General features: G+C 35.5%; 1 protein-coding gene across 1 annotated transcript in view; it reads right to left on the bottom strand.

Annotated features, from left to right (window-relative positions):
• ABCB5 (ATP binding cassette subfamily B member 5) overlaps positions 1 to 21,861 on the bottom strand; it is a gene marked incomplete at both ends in the record, with an annotated part of 77,482 nt that extends 55,621 nt beyond the window's left edge. The window contains 10 exons of the mRNA XM_084897121.1: positions 334 to 444; positions 729 to 842; positions 2,656 to 2,833; positions 2,917 to 3,041; positions 5,816 to 5,987; positions 6,068 to 6,259; positions 11,423 to 11,477; positions 17,720 to 17,870; positions 19,517 to 19,574; positions 21,809 to 21,861. Of these exons, the coding sequence (XP_084753247.1) occupies positions 334 to 444; positions 729 to 842; positions 2,656 to 2,833; positions 2,917 to 3,041; positions 5,816 to 5,987; positions 6,068 to 6,259; positions 11,423 to 11,477; positions 17,720 to 17,870; positions 19,517 to 19,574; positions 21,809 to 21,861 (1,209 nt within the window). The remainder of the gene's footprint in view (positions 1 to 333; positions 445 to 728; positions 843 to 2,655; positions 2,834 to 2,916; positions 3,042 to 5,815; positions 5,988 to 6,067; positions 6,260 to 11,422; positions 11,478 to 17,719; positions 17,871 to 19,516; positions 19,575 to 21,808) is intronic.
• Positions 21,862 to 22,562: the final 701 nt, after the last annotated feature.

Below are 22,562 nucleotides of genomic sequence, written 5' to 3'. Positions count from 1 at the left end.
AGGTGGCATCATCAATCCAAGATATTTTGGTGTGCTCACAAATACAGAGTGAAGAAATCCCAGGGAGTTGAAAATGCTTTAGTCAGCTGAGTATAGAAAAGAGGCTGCAAAATGTAATTAGCTCATCCAGGGTTAACTGTCCATTACTGATTTTTCTTTCCTTCCTCCTCACCACCACCTCTTTCCTCTTTCTCTCTATCTCTCTTTTAAAGTCTCTGAACAAAGTGGCTAATTTTAGCCAAACTGATCCCAGATTATTTTATATGAGGAGATCTTAGCCAGTTGGTGATAATATAAGAAAACTGTACAATTCTGTAATTAATTTTAACCTACCTTGACAGATGGTCTTGATGGATAACTGAAAGAAACATTTTTAAATTCCACAGTTCCTTCTATGCATGTGGGTTTATAACCTGTTGTTGAGAAATTATCTATAGCAGGTTCCTTGAAAAAACAAAGAGAATGCTATAAATCTTCAAGGGAATAAGTTGACAAATCACTACTTACTACAGTATAGATTAAAGATGATTGTCTTTTATAATGTTTTCCTTTTTGCTTGAAGGGCGTTGATTAGACATGAAGGTTTTAATAAAACAATCTCCTTGTAGGAGAATTAAAGCAATCTTTCCATAGTCAATTGCCCAACATGAGTTTTGCCCACCTTTTTGTTTTGTTTCCTTATTGCAGCAATACTAATAGTTATATTTCAAAGCAATCAGAAGTCTTACCTTGTCAATAACCTGAAAAATATTAAAGGCAGCTCCTCGGGCTATGGTGAAGGTTTCAAAGTTAGGGGCTGCTGTTCCAATGCAATAACTACTATGAATTACACTAAAGAAAACCTAAAAGAAAAAAAAATAATATTTATCTTTCCTCAGTTATATAAGAGAGACAGCAGAATAAAGTATATAGTTGGTTAAAATTATGTAGGAGAGACTGAAAGCTGCTGTCAAATATAAAGGAATCAAGTTAATCCAAGTATATTTGGCCTTTTCCTAATGTGGAACAACTTTTGATTGTCCCATAGTCGTGTCATTATCGCCTGGGAAGTCTGAGCAGAAAAATTGGCTTTCAGAGGAGTGCCTGCCATATCTGAACCTGGCTGAGTGAGGAAGTGAGTTGCACTTCCCTCCTTGTTGGTCGACCCCTTGAACTTTAAAAAGAAGAATGTGTTTGATTTTTACTAACTTATAGACATTATACTATTTCTGTCCAAACTCTTATGAACTCTTGATTTACTGAACATTTTCATACAGACACATCTCTGCAAAAATTCAAATAAGAAAAGAACCCCACAAGCTAGATGCTATTTTCCCTACTTATAGATGAGGAAACTGAGGTATAGCAAGTCATTTGCCCAAGTCACACATAAATTCTTCATGCTGAAGTTTTATTTATATGAAATAAATGAATAGCTTAAGTCTTTACTATGGAAGTCTCAAATTCAGAAGATGATTTTAGCTGAGGAAAATAGAAATCTATATAGAATAGGAGAGCCATACATAAATTGAAATATATAGACCAGATCAATTCAGTTCAGCAAGGCAAATAGTTCTTAATCCTAAAATGATCTGTTGATTGTTGAAACTTGGAAGGTGCCAGAAGCCAATTTCAGCACGTCAGCAAGGGCTGAATCATCTGGGAATAACTAAAGGCATTTCCCCAAATCTGAAAAGGATGCATTAAATTTATTATTTGTTGCCAGACAGCTCAGGGCATCTTAATCTACATATTATTGCCTCCTGTTGGCTAAACACCTGAACAGCCAAAGGCAATTCCCCAATCTGACATTGCTTTTGTACCTAAACCTTACCCTTTGAAGTGTATATCTCCACCTTGCCCTAGGACAAATTGTGTTAATAAAAAGCAAAGGGTCCTGAGACAAGGAGAATTTGGTTTCTTCAGCCAGGCTACCATGTTTCCCCAAAAATAAGACATTCTTCGAAAATACCTAGCACATGGAAAGATAAGACATCCCCTGAAAATAAGACCTAGCGCAACTTTGGGAGAAAAAATTAATATAAGACACTGTCTTATTTTTGGGGAAACAGGGTACTCTGACCCCCTCCCCCCCCACCTCCCACCCTTTATATGCCTTTCAAATTTTGTTTAATCTCTGGCTGTTATTTAATTTACACGCAGCCCCTTCTCCAGAACCTTTCTAGAGGAAAATTAAATTATGATTCTTCTAAAAGTGTGATGCTTTTAGAAGATAGGCTAGATGAATATATCCTGCCATTTGTAACTAAAATTTAAAGTATATACAAAAAGTCAGATATAAAGACAGTAAAGCAATAAGCAGACTGTAAAATTACAGTGGGGAGAGTAGGGAGATCTGGGGGAGATAAGAGATCAACCGAAGGACTTGTATACATGCATATAAGTACAACCAATGGACACAAAACTCTGGGGAGGGAGGGTATGTATGGGGGGGGGCAATGTTAAAATATGTACACAGATAATAATTTAATAAAAAAAATATATATATATATAAATAAAGTATATACAAATCATTTGAAGGAAACAGTATTCCTATGTTTACTAAAAATCTTCACATTTGAATATTAAATATTATTCAAAGAGAATTTTTTTTCACTATATTCTAAATAAAAAATGTATGTAGGCCAGTTACTTTTGTTCTCACATACAACTTACAGCAAGGACAGTTCCGATGGTATAACCAGATTCTCCACTCAGAATCAAGGAGGTTCCATACCAGAAAGTGAGTCCATAGGTTCCATTCATAAAGAAGTACACAGTACCAAGAGAGAGTTTTGAAGCTATAGTCTTTTTAATGCCAACATCCTTTGCATCTTTTAGATTGTATGCATATCTTTAAAAGACAAAACATAATATAATAGTCTTTGGGAGGAAAAATAAAACCAAGCATATATTGTCATAATTAAAAGAACAGACCTTTGAATTTCTTTCTCTTGGGCCCCAAAGGCTATGACTGTTCGGATGGACGACAAAACTTCTTCTGCCACAGCTCCAGCTTTGGAATAGGCATTTAATTCCTTATTGGTTAATGAGATGACTATCTGTAATAAACCATAACTACAGTTAACCAAAGAATGACCGAGGGTAGTAACAATGCATAGAACATTTAATTCAGGTAGAATCTAGAATAACATAATTTTACTAGAGACCTAGTACACGAAATTTGTGCATTGGGGGAAGGGGTCCCTCAGCCTGGCTTGCATTCTCTCGCATTCTGGGACCCGCAGGGAAGGTTCACCTGCCAGCTTCCTTACCGCTCAGCTCACTGTTCCTTAGCGCTGCCGCAGAGATGAGAGAGGCTCCCACCACAACCACTATGCTCGCCAGCTATGAGCCCGGCTTCTGGATGAGCAGCACTCCCCCTGTGAGCAGCACTGACTACCAGGGGGCAGCTCCTGTATTGTGCGTCTGCCCCTGGTGGTCAGTGTGCATCATGGCTACTGGTCATTCTGCCATTTGGTCAATTTGCATATTAGCCTTTTATTATATAAGATTATTGCAAAAGGTACTTAATGTCACTTAATCTAACCTCGTTGATTTACAAATGAGGAAACCAATAGCCAGATATATTAACTGATTTTTAAAAATTCATTTCAGAGAGGAAGGGAGAGGGAAAGAGAGATAAAAACATTAATGATGACAGAGAATCATTGATTGGCTGCCTCCTGCATGCCCCCCTACCGAGGACTGAGCCCACAACCTAGGCATGTCCCCTGACTGGGAATCAAACAGTGACCTCCTGGTTCATTGATCAATACTCAACCCTGAGTCATACTGTCCAGGCTTAATTGACTTATAAAGTCTCACAGCAGTGAAAGATCTTAACCTAACATAACCTAGAATCTAAATCTCTATTTTTGCTTTCTATGAGTAGAGTTTTACTATTTTTTTCCCCTCTGTATTTTTAAAAACTTGGGTGTTTATATAACTGATAAAGACTTGAATTGGAGAAGGATATTATTATAGAATTCAGTTATTTTGGGAGTACTCTGGAAATTAGTAAGCTTAATTTAACTTGATTTGATTTGTTATTATGTAAAAAGCAAGGCTTATAGAGGATATTGGTCACAGGTTGTAGCAGGAGAAGATGATCCTTGCATATGCCTGGGTTATGACCCCAGAAGCTATTACTGTGTAATGCAGCCATCTAAGAAAATGCTGTATCTCCAAACACTAAGAGGTGAGATTCCAGAGACAAAGAGAGGAGAATATCACTCTTTGTCATATTAGGAAGGTTTATGTGATTTCCCAAAATTTTAAAATCAGAATGGGCCCTTTCCTCTATTATATGCACTTATTACTCCTTTAATTAGTAGAGGATTCAATTTAATAATTAGCACAATGAAAGGGAATAGAATTTGTCCTCTGAGTCTAACTACTGCCTACTCACATAGCAGATCTATCCACTTCCAAAGTACATTTCATATCATTGGAGCTGATTTTATTATATGTAAGACAAAACTTGTCAGTTGTTAAACTCAGAAGGTAGCATAAATTGAGTAATGCCCATTATTTGATGAATTAATGCAAAAGATTATAATTTCTATGATATATCACTAGAAGGGAAGCAGCAAAAAGCCTTGGCTATAGTGCATATTTATTTAATAAATGTTTGCTAAATAAATTAAATTGAAGGAAGCTAGAAGCTATCCACCTAACTTCTTTAGTCAATTGGATAACTTTTACTTGCTTCATCTTCATAATCAGTTAATACAACAATAGCAGAACTTAGATTCCCCACTGCTATTCCTTTTAAACAACTTGTCTACGTCACTTCCCTGGGCAGTTAAGTTAAAGATTTGATCTTAGCAACATACTGTGGGTAATATTTCTCCTAAGAGGTTCTAATTTCAAATAAGATTTTGACAAGGGTTACCAGGTCAACACTCGAAGTCACACTAAATAAAGATTTGCTGTGTAAACATTTGGGTCTATTGTTAAGGAATTATTAACCACAAAATATTATCATTGCGAAAAATTCTTGTTTGGTTGACTTTTTATATTGCTAGAAAATACACTCAGTGAATTTTATGGGGTTGATTTTCATAATGAATAATTAGCTTTGCAAAATTAAAAACTCTATCCATCCCTTAAGAGTACACTATACCTCAAATCTAGGAGATGAGTATGTACATTGGTAGACTTAACAAAAACATGATTTGGAGATACCTATTAGGGATATATTGGTTGTTTTTAGTCTTCACAAAAAACATTGGTTTCAAGATTTGGCTATAAATAGGTTAATATCTTGTGGTATACTCACAGTATAACAGTGCTAAAACTATAATTTAAAATGCACCTACACAATTTATTGATATTTAAAAATTTAAAGAGCTTTACATAGTACATAAAAATAGACATTAGCAAACATTTTAAATATAATTCAGAGCCTTACTAACATTTTAAACTTTAAATAGCTGACATAAAAAAGGTATTTGAATATTTACTATTTTAGGATTTTCTCATTCTGTTCTAGTGAAATAAACTGCAACACATTTATCTGGGAATTTAGATACATCTGATGTATCCAGGCACAATACTTTATCCATGCTATCATATGAAGTTGCATTAGGCTGCTAAATGAAGATGAATATTTTTTAATGTTAGTAAGATACTAAAACCAGCCTCATCATAGCCAAATAACTTGAGGATAGAATGCTGATTAACAGTAAATAAAACCAAAAGTAATTTTGGTGTATAATGTTCCTTTCTATTTGAGACATAAAAAATGAACAGAAATGTCTTTCTGGCAAACTCAGTAAAACACCTCATTTACACTCCCACTTCTAGTCAACACATTAGCCATCTCACCTACCCTAGAACACATGGCCGCTGAAGCAATTATAAGAGGAGATGTAGACAGAGTCACTAGGGTGAGTTTCCAGCCCTTCACCAAGCCAATCACCAGGCCAATGGAAAATGTAGACAGGTTTTGAAACAACAAAGCAATCTTGTCTCCAATACCATCATTGATTTTGTTGATGTCACTGAAACAAATAAATGCAGTGGATTGTTTATATGTCAGATATGAAAACAAAGTTGATAGGCTATATGTGCATACTCTTACTCAGTTATTCGAGTGTTCAGTTCACTAATGTTACAGCTGTCAAACCAGCTGATGTCCTGTGCCAAAATGGAATGAAAAAACTCTTTTCGAATTCTCTTGGTCTGTCGTGCTGCAGTCATAACCCAAAAGGAAATTTGCATGTAGCCAAAAACCAAAGCAGTAACTCCTATTCCAACGTAATATAAGGTCAACCTGAAAAAGATGATGAGAAATGTTAGTGAGATCCAAGAACAACTTTTCCCTTATCACCAAAGAAACCCCAAACACCTCCTTACTACACCCCCAAACAAAAAGAGCCTATCACATTTGTACTGAAAGACTGGGGAGGAGAATAGAGACAGGTCTTCAGAACATGTTTTCTCTCAGCAGCATTTCTACATTGAGCATTTAATATAGACATACTAAAAGTGGAGCATGTTTAGTACTAGTAAGTAGTTAGCACTTAAAATCAGATTTAAGAGAACATCGATTCCTGATAAATTTCACTGATTGCAAATTGAGTGATGCTGCAATACATACTATATGGAGGTCATAAAATATAACTAGTTGTGGGTAACTTTTTAACCAGTTAGATACTTAGTTTTAAGAGAAACTCAGAAGGCCTGCACAGGCTTCCTAGGCCCAATGGGAGGGTGACTAGGCATATTGAAAGGGGGAAAGATAGCTCTCAAGAGCTCTGTGCTCAAACTACTAAAGTGGATGCTATATGTGTGTTAAGAAGTGTAGTAAAGAGCATAGTGTGGTACTATATTAATTTAATTCAACCCAAAACGATTGGTGAGAATTGATGGGCCTGGCATCTTCCCTCAGGCTTGACAGAGGCTGTGGTGTTCTGACTAGGTCATGCAGAGCAGCGGAGATCTTTAAGTTACAGATTCTTATTAAGTAGGTCTGTTAAAAGGCAGAGCATGTGGAGATAGGAGTCACTGGTTTAAGACTCCTGGCTCCTAAAAGAGACTGTTTTATTGAGGTTGATACAGATGGTGAGGGAAAAAGACCAAGAGATTTTCAGCATTGCAATGATAGTTACAGTTACTTGGCTATCAATGAAGGGTTGTACAAGACAGAAAGGACTGGGAATAACCACATATCTTGTTGTCACAGATGTCATGAAAAGGCAGGAGAATACTAGCAAGAATGAGGAAGAGAGAGGAGAACACGATAACTTTCTTGGGCATAAAGGGGCGAGACAACTAGGACCCCAGTCAACATTGGTATAGGCAGGAGCTAATGTGTGACTGGTGTGGCCTCACTGGTGCTTTTAGAGGAGGACCTGTCATACTGGAACTGGCACTAAGGGGAGACAACCTATGGAGGATAAAGACGTGGGTGGATTTAGGCACTGGGAGAAGAGGGGTTATTTATAAATAGAAGTTATTGGTCTAAGTCAAAAGGAACTATTTTGCTAAGCTTTGTGAAAGGAAAAATGCTCCTCGTCTGTGTGATATGACTTGGGTATGAAAACACCTAAGAGGGAGCTGAAGGAGTGTAACAGTAGGAATGCTTACAATTTAACAACTGTAATCTCCCTGGGGGAATAAAATTGGTTCTATAACCATTAGAATTGTTTTTGGATTTGTAATCAAAACGGTTTTACGATTTATCTTTGACTATTCACATATAATTGCAAATTCTGGTTTTATAATCCCAAGTCATTTTACATTTGTTGGATAGAGGGCCAGCTGGTTTGCCATGAACTGTATCCTGGATCAGGATGAGGTTCCCTTGGGGCATGGGATGGCCTGGGTGAGGGGCCTGTGATGGTTTGCAGGCTGGCTATGCCCCCGGCAACCCAAGCGAAGGCAACCCAAGCGAAGGCCCTGGTATCTGGGGTTCATTTATCTTCTATAATTGAAACTTTGTAGCTTTGAGCAGAGCCAAGCCTCTTGCTCGCTCTGTGGCCACAGCCATTTTTGTTGGAACTTATTTATCTTCTATAATTGAAACTTTTTAGTGGAGGCCAAAGCAGGCCAGGGCTATGGGAGCTTGGCTTCCTCCATCACCAGGAGCAACTCAAGCCTCCTGCTCTCTCCAGCTCCATGGCTGCCACCATTTTTGTTGGGATTTATTTATCTTCTATAATTGAAACTTTGTAGCCTTGATTGTAGGCCTGGGCCAGCCAAAGCAGCAGGGAAGCTTAGCTTCCTCCATTGCCAGGGAAACCCAAGCTCCTGCTTGCTGCAGCTCTGTGGCCATGTTCGTGGGGTTAATTTGCATACTGGCTCCTGATTGGCTGGTGGGCATGGCCTGTGGGTGTAGCAGATGTACAGTCAATTTGCATATTACTCTTTTATTAGATAGTATTTATAAAGTATTAAAAAATTCCAATTTAATAAATTTTAGGAAAGCAAATATAAAATGACTTGGGATTATAAAACCAAAATTTGCAATTATCTGTGAATAGTCAAAGACAAATCATAAAATCATTTTGATTACAAATCCAAAAATAATTCTAATGGTTATAGAACCAATTTTATTCCCCCAGTGAGATTACAGTTGTTAAATTGTAAGCATTCCCACTGTATTCACACTCCTTCAGCTTCCTCTCCTAAGACATTATTTTCACACCCAAGTCATATCACACAGACCAGGCATATACACCAGGTCTCTATCCTATTTAATAAAAAAAGTTATATGCAAGTTGACCATCACTCCAACACACAAGATGTCTGCCCCAAAGTGGACACAAGATTGCCACCACAGGATGGCCAGCAGGGGAGGGCAGTTGGGAGGGACCAGGTCTATAAGGGAGGGCAGTTGTGGGTGATCAGGCCAGCAGGGGAAGGAAGTTGTGAGGGAGAGCAGTTGGGGAAGATTAAGCCTGCAGGGGAGGGCAGTTAGGGGTTACCAGGCCAGCAGAGGAGGGAAGTTGGGGGCAACTGGGCCCTGACTGGGGATCAAACCCACAAACTTTTAGTGCACATTGGAGCGCACACACACATACACACACACACACACACACACACACACACACACACACACACACATATATATATATATATATATATATATATATATATACACACACACCATATTTTTCGGACCATAAGACACACTGGACCATAAGATGCACCAGTTTTTAGAGAAGGGAAATGAAGAAAAAAAGATTCTGAAACAAATAGTGTCCTAAAATATTTTATGTGCATTAAAACCCAACATCACAGTCATAAACACATGTAATCAACCCTGTAAAGTAAACAGCAGCATTTAGAACCATTTTAGAGCCGGGCAAGCACACAGAGACCACACAGAGCCGGGCAAGTAAAAAAACTTTTTTTTTTACAGTATATGTGTAGGCTATATTTGGACCATAAGACGCAGGGACTTTTTCCCCCCACTTCTGGGGGGAAAAAAAGTGCGTCTTATGGTCTGAAAAATACGGTATTATAGTTTACTGATTTTTTTTACAGAGTAAGGGAGAGGAATAGAGAGTTAGAAACATAGATGAGAAAGAAACATTGATCAGCTGCCTCTTGCACACTCCCTACTGGGGATGTGCCCACAACCAAGGTATATGTCCATGACAATCGAACCTGGGACCCCTCAGTCCGCAGGCCGACATTCCATCCACTTAGTTAAATCAGTTAGGGCTCCTTTCAGAATTTTTTAAAATACTTTCACTTGAAAAATTTATACTGGCATTCCAGAGATGGAGACAGAGATAGAGTGATAACATGCCTAGCTAAAGTGGATGTAGCCATGACAGGCCAGTGTGGTTCAGTGGTTGAGCACTGACCCATGAACCAAGATGTCACTGGCTCAATTCCTGGTCAACCCGGGTTTCAAGCTCAATCCCCAGTAGGGGGTGTGAAGGAATCAGCCAATTGACGATGTTTTTCTCTTATCGATGTTTCCATCTCTCTATCCCTTTCCCTTCTCTCTCTCTCTCTCTCTCTCTCTCAAAAAAAAAAAAAAAAAAAAAAAGTTTTTAAAAATTAAAAAAAAGAATGATACCTATCACTGTGATGTGATAGGTATCCCCTGGGATTGTGCAACATAGAGGCTTTACCCTTGGGTGAAAACATGACAAATCCCCTTGGTCTATAGTAAAGACTCATAGTTTTATTGAGATATTACTGAAATCCAATGATTATACCCTGTACAGTAGTGTCTCTTTAACTAACAAACTCAATATGGTGTCCTCCCAAAATGTAAATACACTTTAACAGCTGATACTTCACTTAATTTTCAGGTTTAACTGATTTGAAATAATGGATGAAATCAGACTAAGCTTTAAGCAAAAAAATTTATCCTAAAGTGCCACGAGGCTTTTTTTATGGGGATACATAAAAGATAAAGTTTATGGCAACAGACCTAACTGGTTTGGCTCAGTGGATAGAGCATTGGCCTGTGGACTGAAGAATTCCAGTTTCGCTTCCTGTTAAAGGCATGTACCTTGGTTGCAAGCACATCCCCAACAGGGAGTGTGCAGGAGGCAGCTGATCAAGTTTCTCTCTCATCGATGTATCTAACTCTCTATCTCTGTCCCTTTCTCTCTCTATAAAAAAAATCAATAACATATATTTTTTTTAAAAAAGTTTATGGCAACAGTTGATGAACTGAGGGCTTGCAAATACAGAAAAAAATGATTCTTGATGTTTACGATTCCATTGTGTTGAGTTATCAGCAGTGCCTGGATCAGAATGATCATCAGTTTGAAACAGGCATTGACAAAAATATTATTCATTTCTGTAGATTCTTTTAAATATTGAGAATGAACTGTATGTTGATAAATACTGACTTTATAATCATTCAAAGTGTGTATACATTTTTTGGGACACCCTATATGTGAGAGAGGAAAGCATGCTGTTTAGTACATAAAACTACTAACAAAAAATGTCCTTATAAATTACTTATTTCAGTCTTTATAATTTTTAGTCTAAAAATAACGATAATGATCTGAAATAGTCTCTAAAATTAGTCAACAAAATATTACAATTTTACAACTATTTTTACTATTTTTTGCATACTTTTTAAAATTTTTTAAACTATAGAAGTGGCATTTTTTTCTATAAGATTTTTAAGAAAAATAATATTTAAAAAAAGGAAAAACAAGTCCTTTAGTCTCTATGATATGTACCTTCAATTCTAGGAGGCAAAATTTGTGTAAAAATGCAAATCCTAAAACAACTTTTCTATTGATGGCAATTTTGTCAAATAAAACTTAAAGCATACTTACATAACTTTCAAATAGAAAAAATATGTAATAATATTTTATATACCTAAAAAAAAGAGGATATGTTTGCTTTAATCCCTTATATGTCATGTTGATGATCAAACTTTTAAGTTTTCCTCATAAGTATTTAATAAAGCAGCATGCAATGTCCGTGATATTAACATTTCATTTTGACTTACATAATCATATCTTTATTCAACTTGTCTTGAGACTGAGTACAGTTCCGATAATTTGCTGTAAAAAAGTTTTTAAAATTATAAAGCAATTAATTTATCATTGGCCATACTCTCCAAACCAAATATAATGCATTCTTAAGAAAATAAATGTAATGACTTTAACATAAAAATTGAAATAATTACCTTTGATCTCAAGAAGTGCTCATGCAATGTGAAAAATTATGAGTTAATATTAACCATGAAACTCATACTTAGAAAGAATTCTTTAGGACATCTTTGATTTCAGACAACAATTGTGTAATTAATAGTAATAAAGCTCTCCTTTATTGCTGAGATCATGCATTTAGAATTCAGTTTGAGATACCCCAAGGAATGATTTAGAAAGTCCAAGAAAAGCAAGTTCTAGAAGCAGTAGTCATGGGAAAAATGTAAATAAAGCTCATTGAAATATGTGGAGTATAACAAGGATAGCAACATAATAAAACAGTATTTAAAATACTCCTTGAGCCGAAAACGGTTTTGCTCAATGGATAGAGCGTCGGCTTGGGGACTGAAGCGTCCTGAGTTGGATTCCGGTCAAGGGCATGTACCTTGGTTGTGGGCACATCCCCAGTAGGGGGTGTGCAAAAGGCAGCTAGTCGATGTTTCTCTCTCATCGACGTTTCTAACTCTCTGTCAAAATCAATAAAATATATTTTAAAAAAATACTCCTTGAATTACAAGTTTGCTACATAAACTGTAAATTATATCATCTGGTAAAAAATATGGTAAAAAATATATAGAACATTGATTAGTATTCTAAGATCATGATTTCACCAAGAGCACAAATCAGTGGTCAGTATTTACTATTATTATATTCTTTCTTAAACCGCTATAATAAAAATTTAAAATGAATTACAATCATCATAACTCTTCATCTCTTACATAACCAAAATATCTCACATATAATAATGCTTGTCTATGATCATTATTTTTATGTGAACCATCATTTTCCTCTTATTCTATTTATAAAATTATGGCAGGAAACAATTTTAAAGCAGCTATTCCAAATTTCAGAATTGACACAGAAGTATCATAGAAGTATAAAGTTTTAATGAGATGAACTCAATTAATAAATATAATAAACATTTCTAGAAGTGGTACCGAGAATCACATAAAAATGGCATCATTTCATTTTGGAGATTATATTAATAGAGGTAGTATGCATAAAAGCTCAGTGGCACAAAAATGGGCTCCTGATCAATAATAGCTACATTTATATTTTCATTTCTAGGAGCAAATAACCCTCCTCTATTATCCCTGAGAAAATCAATATTATGTTTACTAATTACTCAACAATGAAACTCAGTAAAACTGGAGAAGCCTTAAACAAAAACAAAAATTAAAATTCAAGCAGTACCAACCAGTTATGTTTGGCCTAGGCTATTTTAAGTTGGTAAGGCAATAATTTATTGAGTCAGTCTAACAGAAGAAATATCCTCAAGGATACTGCCTTAGGTTGCTTGGTTTTTCCTCCCTTTCCTTCTTCATCACTCATTTTGAGAGAGAGAGAGAAAGAGATGGAGAGAGAGACATAGTTGGCAATTAATAAATATTTGCTCAGTGAATTGGCTATTTATTTTGTTTAACAAACAGAATGACATCCTTAATTTAGCTTCCATCATTAAAATATCAAAAAATTGAAGGGAAACCAAGATGGCAGCATAGGTAAACACCTGACCTTGCTGCCTCGCACAACCACTTCAAAACTACAACTAAAAGACAAAACAGACATCAACCAGAACCACAAGAAAGCTGGCTGAGTGGAAATTCTACAACTAGAAGGAAAGAGAAAAGCACACTGAGACTCAGAGGAGCTGCAGAAGTCAAGTCCAGAGGTACAGAGGCGCGTGCGCACGGCAAGGGCAACAAAGTATGTACCGTATTTTCAGGCGTATAAGACGACCCCCTAATTTTACAGTTAAAACATAGGTTTAGGCCTATATTCGCTGTATAAAACTACCCCCCACTTCAAAGAAAAGACTTTGCTGTCAAGATCTGCAGGTAATTTTTGTGCAATTTTGGTCTTTTGCCCCCAATTTTCAGCTGACTTTTTTTCATTTCAAAAGTCGTCTTATACGCTGGAAAATACGGTAGGTGGCTTTTTCAATCCACAAGGAGACATAAACTCACCACTGCTCTGAACTCCAATTCTAGTTGAGACTCTGTGGACTCAGACTCATACAGACTGCTGTAACTCGGGGGTGGCTTTCTCTCAGAGGTTCTTGCAGTGATTACAAAGGGACACTGAGACCCCGGGACCTCTTAAGGCAGGGCTGATGGGAAGCCATTACTGTTTGCTCTGCCCTGAGACTCTGCCCCATTCAAACTGTGTGCAGAAGCCTTTGCATATGAATGGCGTGGTCCTTTGAAAACTAAACTTACCTAATAAACTATAGCTGAGTCAGAAAGCCCCAGAACATCTAAAAGAAAGCCCAAGGCCCCACAGCAGCTTGCATTACTTCACAGCTGGGCCTCATCTGGGCACCTCCAAAACCAAAACAAAGAAGAGGAATCTGCAGATCTCTCTGCAGCTCTTGCTGAATGGCCTCAGGCAGAGGCTAAATTAGCACCTCCTTAGAGATCCAAGAGCCATTATACCCAGGGGTCAGAATAGGACCATCCAGATTACAACTCCTCAGATCCATAAGGGACACACTTCAAGGGGAAGACTCAGTGAGCACCAAAGCCCCACTGAAGCAAGTCTTGTCTCATAAGGGTGTCTCCAGCACAGAAGTTCTCCCATTGCAGACACAGCTGATCCTCACAGCCAATAGGCCTGGAGGTCAATTCCTTTCAGTGATACCAACAGTAGAAGCACACAGAACCTCAAACAAAAGTAATCCAATGAGGACCACACTAATTCACATCATAATTAAAATATCAAGAGCAAAAGACAAAGTTACCTACAAGGGAGTACCCAAAAATTGTCAGCTGATTTCTCAACAGAAACTATGCAGGCCAGATGGGAGTGGCAAGAAATATTCAAAGTGATGAATAGCAAGAACCTATAACCAAGATTACTGTACCCAGCAAAGCTATCATTCAGAATTGAAGGTCAGAAAAAGAGCTTCACAGATAAGAAAAAGTTAAGGAATTCAGCACCACCAAACCAGTATTATATAAAATGCTGAAAGGTATTCTTTAAGAAGAGGAAGAAGAAGAAAAAGGTAAAGATTAAAATTATGAACAACAAATACATATCTATTAACCTGTTAACCTAGTGGGACCTATAAATACATCAAAGGTAAATACTATCGGGAACGGGTAGGACATATGAATACATCCTTGAAATATATGTTGCGCCCTGAGAGAGACAGTATATATTTTTTGTAATCTTTATAATTGTTTGTAAAATTTATAAATTTTTAATTCGATGTTTCCATGTTTTTGTTGGTATTCTTTTCTATTTGTTTGTAATTTTGTATTTTCCTTTGCGCTTTATATATAAATAAAGGAAAAATATATATTTCATTTATTTTAATTAAGTATAAATAAAAAAAAATAATAATATAAAATTACGTCCACTGGGTGTGACGTACTGACATGTCCTAGTGAAAGAGTATGCGCCCGTTGCGTAATTTAAAAAGGGAACTCCCCGGTTAACAGGTTAACAAGTGAATCTAGCAGAAATCGGTTTAGCTCAGTGGAATAGAGCATCGGTCTGTGGACTGAAAGGTCCCAGGTTTGATTCCGGTCAAGGGCATGCACATTGGTTGCGGGCACATCCCCAGTGAGAGGTGTGCAGGAGGCAGCTGGTCAATGTTTCTATCTCATCAATGTTTCTAACTCTCTATCCCTCTCCCTTCCTCTTTGTGAAAAATCAATAAAATATATCTTTAAAACAAAACAAAACAACAACAAAAAAAGTGAATCTAAAAGTCAAGTGAATAAAAAATCTGATGAACAGAATACTCTGGTAAATATAATAGAATCAGGGGTATAGAAAGGGAGTGGACTGACAATTTTGGGGAGGAAAGGGATGTGGGGGGTGTGGGAAGAGACTGGGCAAAAATCATACACTGATGGGGGTGGGTAAGGTCAGAGGGTGGGGTGGGAACGAGGTAAAGGGGATCTGTGGGGGGGGGGAAGAGGAACAATTATAATAATCTGAACAATAAAGATAAAAAAAAGAAACACATGCTCAAAATCAGAGCAATAAAAAAAATATCAAAAAATTAACATGCAAAGACAGAGGTAGAATCAATGGCTTTACTTCATTCAAACAAGATTGGGACCTTAGAAAGATTAGCCTTAGGGTAGAAAATAAGAGGCTATAAATTAGTATTTAAAGTCAAATAGGGCACAGAGGGAAGCACACTGTATAAAACTAGGCTTTTGTCTAAAAGACAGTCAGATTTTAATGAGACATTTTTCCTAGTTATAATAAACTAGAGGCCTGATGCATGAAGATTCATGCAAGAATAGGCCTTCCTTCCCCTGGCTGCCAGTACTGGCTTCCCTCTGCACCCAGGATCCGGCTGCTTCACTCCTACTGCCGCCACCACCCACTCCTGGTGTGTGTCCACTGGGGCTGGGGGCAGCACGCAGTCCCCTCCCACCCTCTGTGTGCACAGCTCCTCCTGACTGGTCTTGATGCCTTAAGGCATCTGGCTAATTTGCATATTAACTCTTTACGTATATAGATAGCTATTAGGATACTACCTACTGTATAATTTGGAGAAAACATATTAGGGAATTATTAATATTTATAATATCCGCTAGATTAAAAAAATGGATATTCACTATATTGGTGATAGGAGAATTGATGGAAATTACATCTGAAAAATGTCACTTTGAAGGACATGACCCTAAAATAGGATGCTACAAAGGTAACAATACATGAAAGATATTTATAATTTGGAAGCACAAAAACACTTTTTCCACACCTGATTGCTAAGATTGCCCTCCTAACTTTATTCAGGCTTTCTGTTTCTAGCACTATAATTTTTCTGCATGTTCTTTTTGGCTTCTTTGCCATGGTATGTTCTACAATGCCATGTATGTCTATATATTATTAATGAAACTCTAAATAGATCTCTGAAAGATTTAGCCATTCTTGATTATTTTCTTCTTAAAGTTTGAAATACAAATGAATAGCCTGGAATGGCCCAAGCCGTTGATTAAATCTTGACATAATCATCACTGATTTTTCCCTTTTAAATAATTTTTTATTTTTCAATTATAGCTGACATACAATATTATATTTGTTTTGGGTGTATAACCTAGTGATTGGACATTATATAACTTCTTAAATGATCACCTTGATAAATGTAGTACCCAACTGACACTAAACATAGTTATTGCAATACGATTGACTATATTCCCTATAACATACTTTAGATAGAAAATTATTTGAAATTCTAGAAAGACAAGCTGAACTATTCTCAATCTCAGATTATTTTTGTATATCATGGACTTGAACTGCAATACTGGTTCTCTCATGAGTCTCCAGCCTTCAGGCCCACCCTGAAGATTTTGGACCTGCCAGCTTCCATTACTGAGTGAACCAATTCCTTGAAATCTCATCTTTCATCTCTCTCTCTCTCTCAAAATGTATGCACACTTTAGCAGTTGATAACTCATTTAATTTTCACTCCTTTTCAGGTTCAACTGATTTGAAATAATGGTGAAGCTAGACTAGGCTTTAAACAAAGAAAATTTATTCTAAAGTGCCACTTTTTAAAATGTGGATACATAAAAGATAAAGTTTATGGCACAAAACAAACAACAATTGATGAATTGAGGGTGCACAAATACAAATAAAATGATTCCATTGCTTTATGTTATCAGCAGTGCCTGGACCAGAATGGTCATTAATTTGAAAACAGTTATTGACAGAAAAATTATCATTTCTATAGATTTTTTTTAAATTTTGAAAATGAACTATATGCTAATAAATACTGATTTTGTAATCATTCAAAGTGTGTATATATTTTTTGGGGACATCCTGTGTGTGTGTGTGTGTGTGTGTGTGTGTGTGTGTGTGCATATGTGTGTGTCTGTCTCTATACACACATATATAATGTGTGTATGTATGTATTCAAAAACATACTCATCCTATTGGTTCTGTTTCTTTGAAAAATATTGATGAATACAGATTTTGGTTCTTTAGTCCCTGGCAATATATAAAAATAAATGACTTTAATGCAAACCATGTAGATATTATATGACAATACAATAATCTATATTATGAGCTGACTGTTTTAACACCTCTGAGTCTCCAGCAATATATAATAGAAAAGTAAATATTATACTCACTTGTGTTACTTTTGAGTAGACATCCACTAAGAAGGTTATCACTCATTTCTCCTAAAATCAGTGACATTACAGGAAGACATGCTCCATTTACCACCGATGCCAGTAATCCCAGGATCATGAGTATGATGTCCAATGCATCAGCAAAGCGAAACTGAGGAAAATAAACAAAACAGGGTAGCATTTTGCTGTAAAAAATTAAAACCCAAAACCAAAACTACAGTTTTTGCCATCAAGTAAATGTCATTTTATAAATTAATTGACTAAATAAATGAATAAAACAATGAAAAAGTATTTATAAAGTAAAAAAATAGTCACCAATTTTAAGGAATTACAATGTATATTGAAAAATATAAAGTAGCAAAATCAGTAAAAATTGTAGACCTGTGATACAAGTCAGGTCAGATGTGGATATGAATCAGAAACTTTCTTCATTTGGTTAATTCTGGAATAAATTAAGATATTTCAAAAGACTGCAATGACAATATCTTGATTGATGGACAATGATCTTCAATTCCCTAGGCTTATCAACATCATAGCAATGAAAACTAAGTGCAATGAACCTAGTAAAAATCAGTTCACCAAATGTAATAAATTATATTTTTCATTCTTATTTTAAATTCCTTATATTTATTTCTACTTAGGACAACATTTATTCTGTAAATTAAGGTCTATAATAATTCGCAAAGCTGTTTAGAAGAAAGAAATAACGAAGTCAAATATTGATTGCTTCACATTCTATTATATAGCAGGTCCCCATAACACTATTCCAAACCAAAACATGAACTTAAAAATGTGGATTATTTATTTTACTGAGAGGTAAAGATAAAATGTATAATGTTACTGAAATAAAATTAGATTTGAATAACAGGAACTTAGTAGATGTTTTATAAGTGGAAACTGAAAAAACAATGTTTTCCTTTCATTCATGCATTAGCTAATAAATATTTATGAATTAACTGCCATACCATTGTACTCATTACAACAGATGATAAGAGGGTATCTGCTCCTCCAACACCCCCAGAGTAGTGTGTTATCTCCTTGATAAACTTTCTCATGTTCTGTTACTTCTCAGATTTCTTAAAAAATGGACTTTCAAGTAGTTTCAAGTATATTTTTAGTGATATTGATCTGATAGATTGATTTAGAGATTAGATTAAGTAGAGGAGCTGTTTTGAGAAAGCATTTTTGAAAATTTTCCTTTAACATAATGCTAAAGAATTATGCTAAAACATACTGTGATGCATACATAAAGTTTACAAAATATTTAAATACTTATTTTTTATTTAAAAAGGATTTATACAATTTTAAAAATAAAGGCAACTTTTGTCAGTATCACTGGAAAATATTAAAATGTAAACAAAAATAGTAAAAGTCATTTATAATTCCACTGGAGGCCAAATGCATGAAATTTGTGCGAGGGGTTCGGCCCTTGCAGCCCTGGCTTCGTTGATTATTCTGCTGTTCAGCCTAATTAGCATATTAGCTCTTTATTATATAGGCTACCCCTCAGAAATAACCTCTGATAACATTTATGGATCACACATACACACATGCACACACTCTTCCCCCCCAAAGTTGGAATCATTGTATAGTTCTTGTGTTGGTTTTTTCCATGCCTTATTGTGGACCTGTTGGGTTGGTTATATATTTTTCCTTTTGGAAATCATACTTTGATGAATTTTTTTTAAATCCCTATTTTCCCCAAATAGATGTAACCTATCAAACAAACAGTCTATCCACTACTGAGAATTCCCTAAAATCTTTTGATATGCATACTTTCTAACAGATGTTACTTACTATCTCAAAAGGTCCAACAACTTGGTTTCTTACTTTGGGCAGTTGTTCTTGCAGTTTTCTGGAAAATAAATTTTTAAAAGGTAACGTTACATTGTGAATATAATTTGTAACATTTTCTAGTTTATAATTGTGCTGAAGAGTCAAATTTCACCCAAGGTAGCAAATTATACCAACATTGCAATTTTAAAAACAAAATTAACCACAGACAATACAAAGATTTTTAGTATAATCCCTGGAAAATTTAAGTTCTCACTGGCTGTCACGTTAGAGTAACAACTGAAGATATACATCTGGTGTGAATTTTTTTATTGTGGTGAAATTCACCATCTTAACTTTTTTTAAGTGTACTTCTCAGTGGTATCAAGTACATTCATATTGTATATTGTGTTACCATCACCACTGACCATCGACAGACTACCATGAATCTTGAAAAATGGAAACTCTGCCAGCTTCTGGCCACCACCATTCTACTTTTTTTTTTTTTTTTTTTAAGCCTTTATTGATTTGGGAGAGAGAGATGAAGGAAGAGGGGAGACAGAAATATCCATGAGAGAGAAACATTAACATCGATCAACCCAGACATGTGCCCTGATCAGGAATTGAACTAGGATCTTCTGTGCATAGGTCGATGCTCAAATACTGAGCCACACCAGCGAGTCTGACTAGTCTAGGAGCTTCATATAAGTGGAATCATACAGTATTTTGTCCTTTTCTCATGGGCTTATTTCTTTACATATCATTAGCGTTCATTCAAGTTGTAGCAAATGTTGGAATTTTCCTTCAAGTCTGAATATTACTCCATTTGTATATATATATATATACACCACATTTTTCAAACCAATTCATTCATTCCTTAATCAATGTACACTTGGGTTACTTCTACTTTTTGGCTACTGTGGATAATGCTGCTATGAATATATATCTTCAATTTCTGCTTTCAATTCTTTTTAACTTCTTAAGGAACCATCATACTGTTTTCCATAGCAGCTGCATCATTTTACATTCCTACCAATCATGCACAAGGAAGTTTCTTAACATAATCACCAATACTTACTATTTTCTGTTTTATCTCATTATAAAATAAATGAGAAGTCACTTAATTCTATTCCACCTGAGTTTAGCCAATTTTCTCTGAGATGAGTCATAGTGACAAAAAGTGCTTTAAGATCATAAAAGACCTTCCTTCACTCCAAACACTTAAGACCCAGTATGCTCTCTTTTGATAAATTTTGTTTTAGGAAAAACATTTCTGTCTCTATTTACCTTCATGGAAAGCCTTGGAAAGAGCGGTTGGGTAGTCTTTTAAAAGACCAGAGTTGAAAGTGAAGATTCATAGATACAGAATAGACTGACAGCTTTCAGAGGGGTTTGGGGGTTGTTGTGGGGCTGGGTGAAAAAGATGAAGAGATGAAGCAACCAACAACAACAAAGAAACCAACCAACAAACAAACACAAAATACTCATAGACACAGATAGCAGTATGGTAATTACCAGAGTGGAAGATAGGGTGGGGAGGCAAAAGAGGGTATAGGGGGGTAGATGGTCGTAGAAGGAGATTTGACTTAGGGTGGTGAACACACAAAACAATATACAGATGATATATTATAGATTTGTACACCTATATAATTTTATTAACCAATGTCACCCCAATAAATTCAATAAAAATAAAGATTGTATAATTATAATAATTTTTTAAAAAGAAAGTGGAGAAGAGCATAGAAATGGCAGGAGCTTCTTTCTGGCTACTGCAGCTCTGCATTAATGAACCACAGAATCTAGAGAGGTCCACCTGATGCTCACAGTTTATACACTGAAATTTAACCCAAATATTATGCTAAAGATGAAAAAATTTTAGATCATTTCAACTTTAAATCTCTAAATTAATGGATTATAGGTGAAGAAAAATTTTATAACTTACATATACACAGACATCCACATTCAGTGAAAAAAAAATCAAAACTTTACATTTTATTTTATTAAATGTACCAAGTGGTATGAAAGATCCATAGATAACTAAAATGGAATTATCTGTATCTGGTAAACTATAAGAAATTCAGAAGATGTGATATATGAAGTGCTAACTCAATAAATCCTGTAGCTATTGATTTCCTAAAATTACTTTTTAACCAGTTGTAAACTTGTAACACTGATTATGTAGAAGTACAGCAAAATGCAAATAGGATTGCTATTTTTGGGAAAAAAATTATCTTTTTTGCTATAGCTGTGAAAAGGATAAGGTATATATATATGAAGTTGTAAAACACTTTTTTGTAGAATTTAGGCAAAACTTACCTATTTCTCTGGCAATTTTCTTGCATCTCTTCAGCTTTTTCATAATCTGCCATCTTCTTTATAACTTAATTATTCTGAAGTAAATATCAACAAATATATCATGACTATGTGAAATTTTATCACTTAGCTGATATAAAGCATTCTTTATGTCCCTACAGCTTCTGAAAAATCATGCTGCCTCTTCACCCCTCCACCCCAACTGGAGTTTCTGGTTATGTATCTTTAGGTTTTATCATTGAATTTATGACTTCTTTGTCTCATTTGGGCTTAGATGTAAAGCTAATGAAAATTATAGAAATGGGAAAAAAAGAAGTATTAAGTTTCATGACAATGCATAGTTGTTCAGGACATTGGATTTTATTCCTATTCTGCCTCTGATTTAATTGTAATTGATGAAAACTTTAAATTATCTCATGCTTAGTTTTCTCTGTAAAAAATTAATGCAATAGTGTCTTTGAGTAGTTTGATGAAGAAGGCCTCTCTAGTTCACCAAATGTAAGCAATTTAAAGGTTCTGCCATATATAAATTAATAGTTACTAAAAGTAGAATAGTTTGAAAACCCACTCATCATTATAATTATATTAAGCATAATGTATCTTCCTTTGGAAGACACTTCAGAATCTTAGTTTGTCTTAAGATTGAAATTATTTACATAAATTATCATTTCAATGCAAATGTAATAGAGATGTTTTGACTGAACCTCATTTGTTTTGAGTTAACCTCATGTATTGAGATCATTATACAGAATATGGA

Source organism: Pipistrellus hanaki, assembly GCF_964339955.1.
Source record: "Pipistrellus hanaki genome assembly, chromosome: 10".
Classification (NCBI taxonomy): Eukaryota; Metazoa; Chordata; class Mammalia; order Chiroptera; family Vespertilionidae; genus Pipistrellus; species Pipistrellus hanaki.
This window is presented reverse-complemented; position numbering and strand designations above follow the sequence as displayed.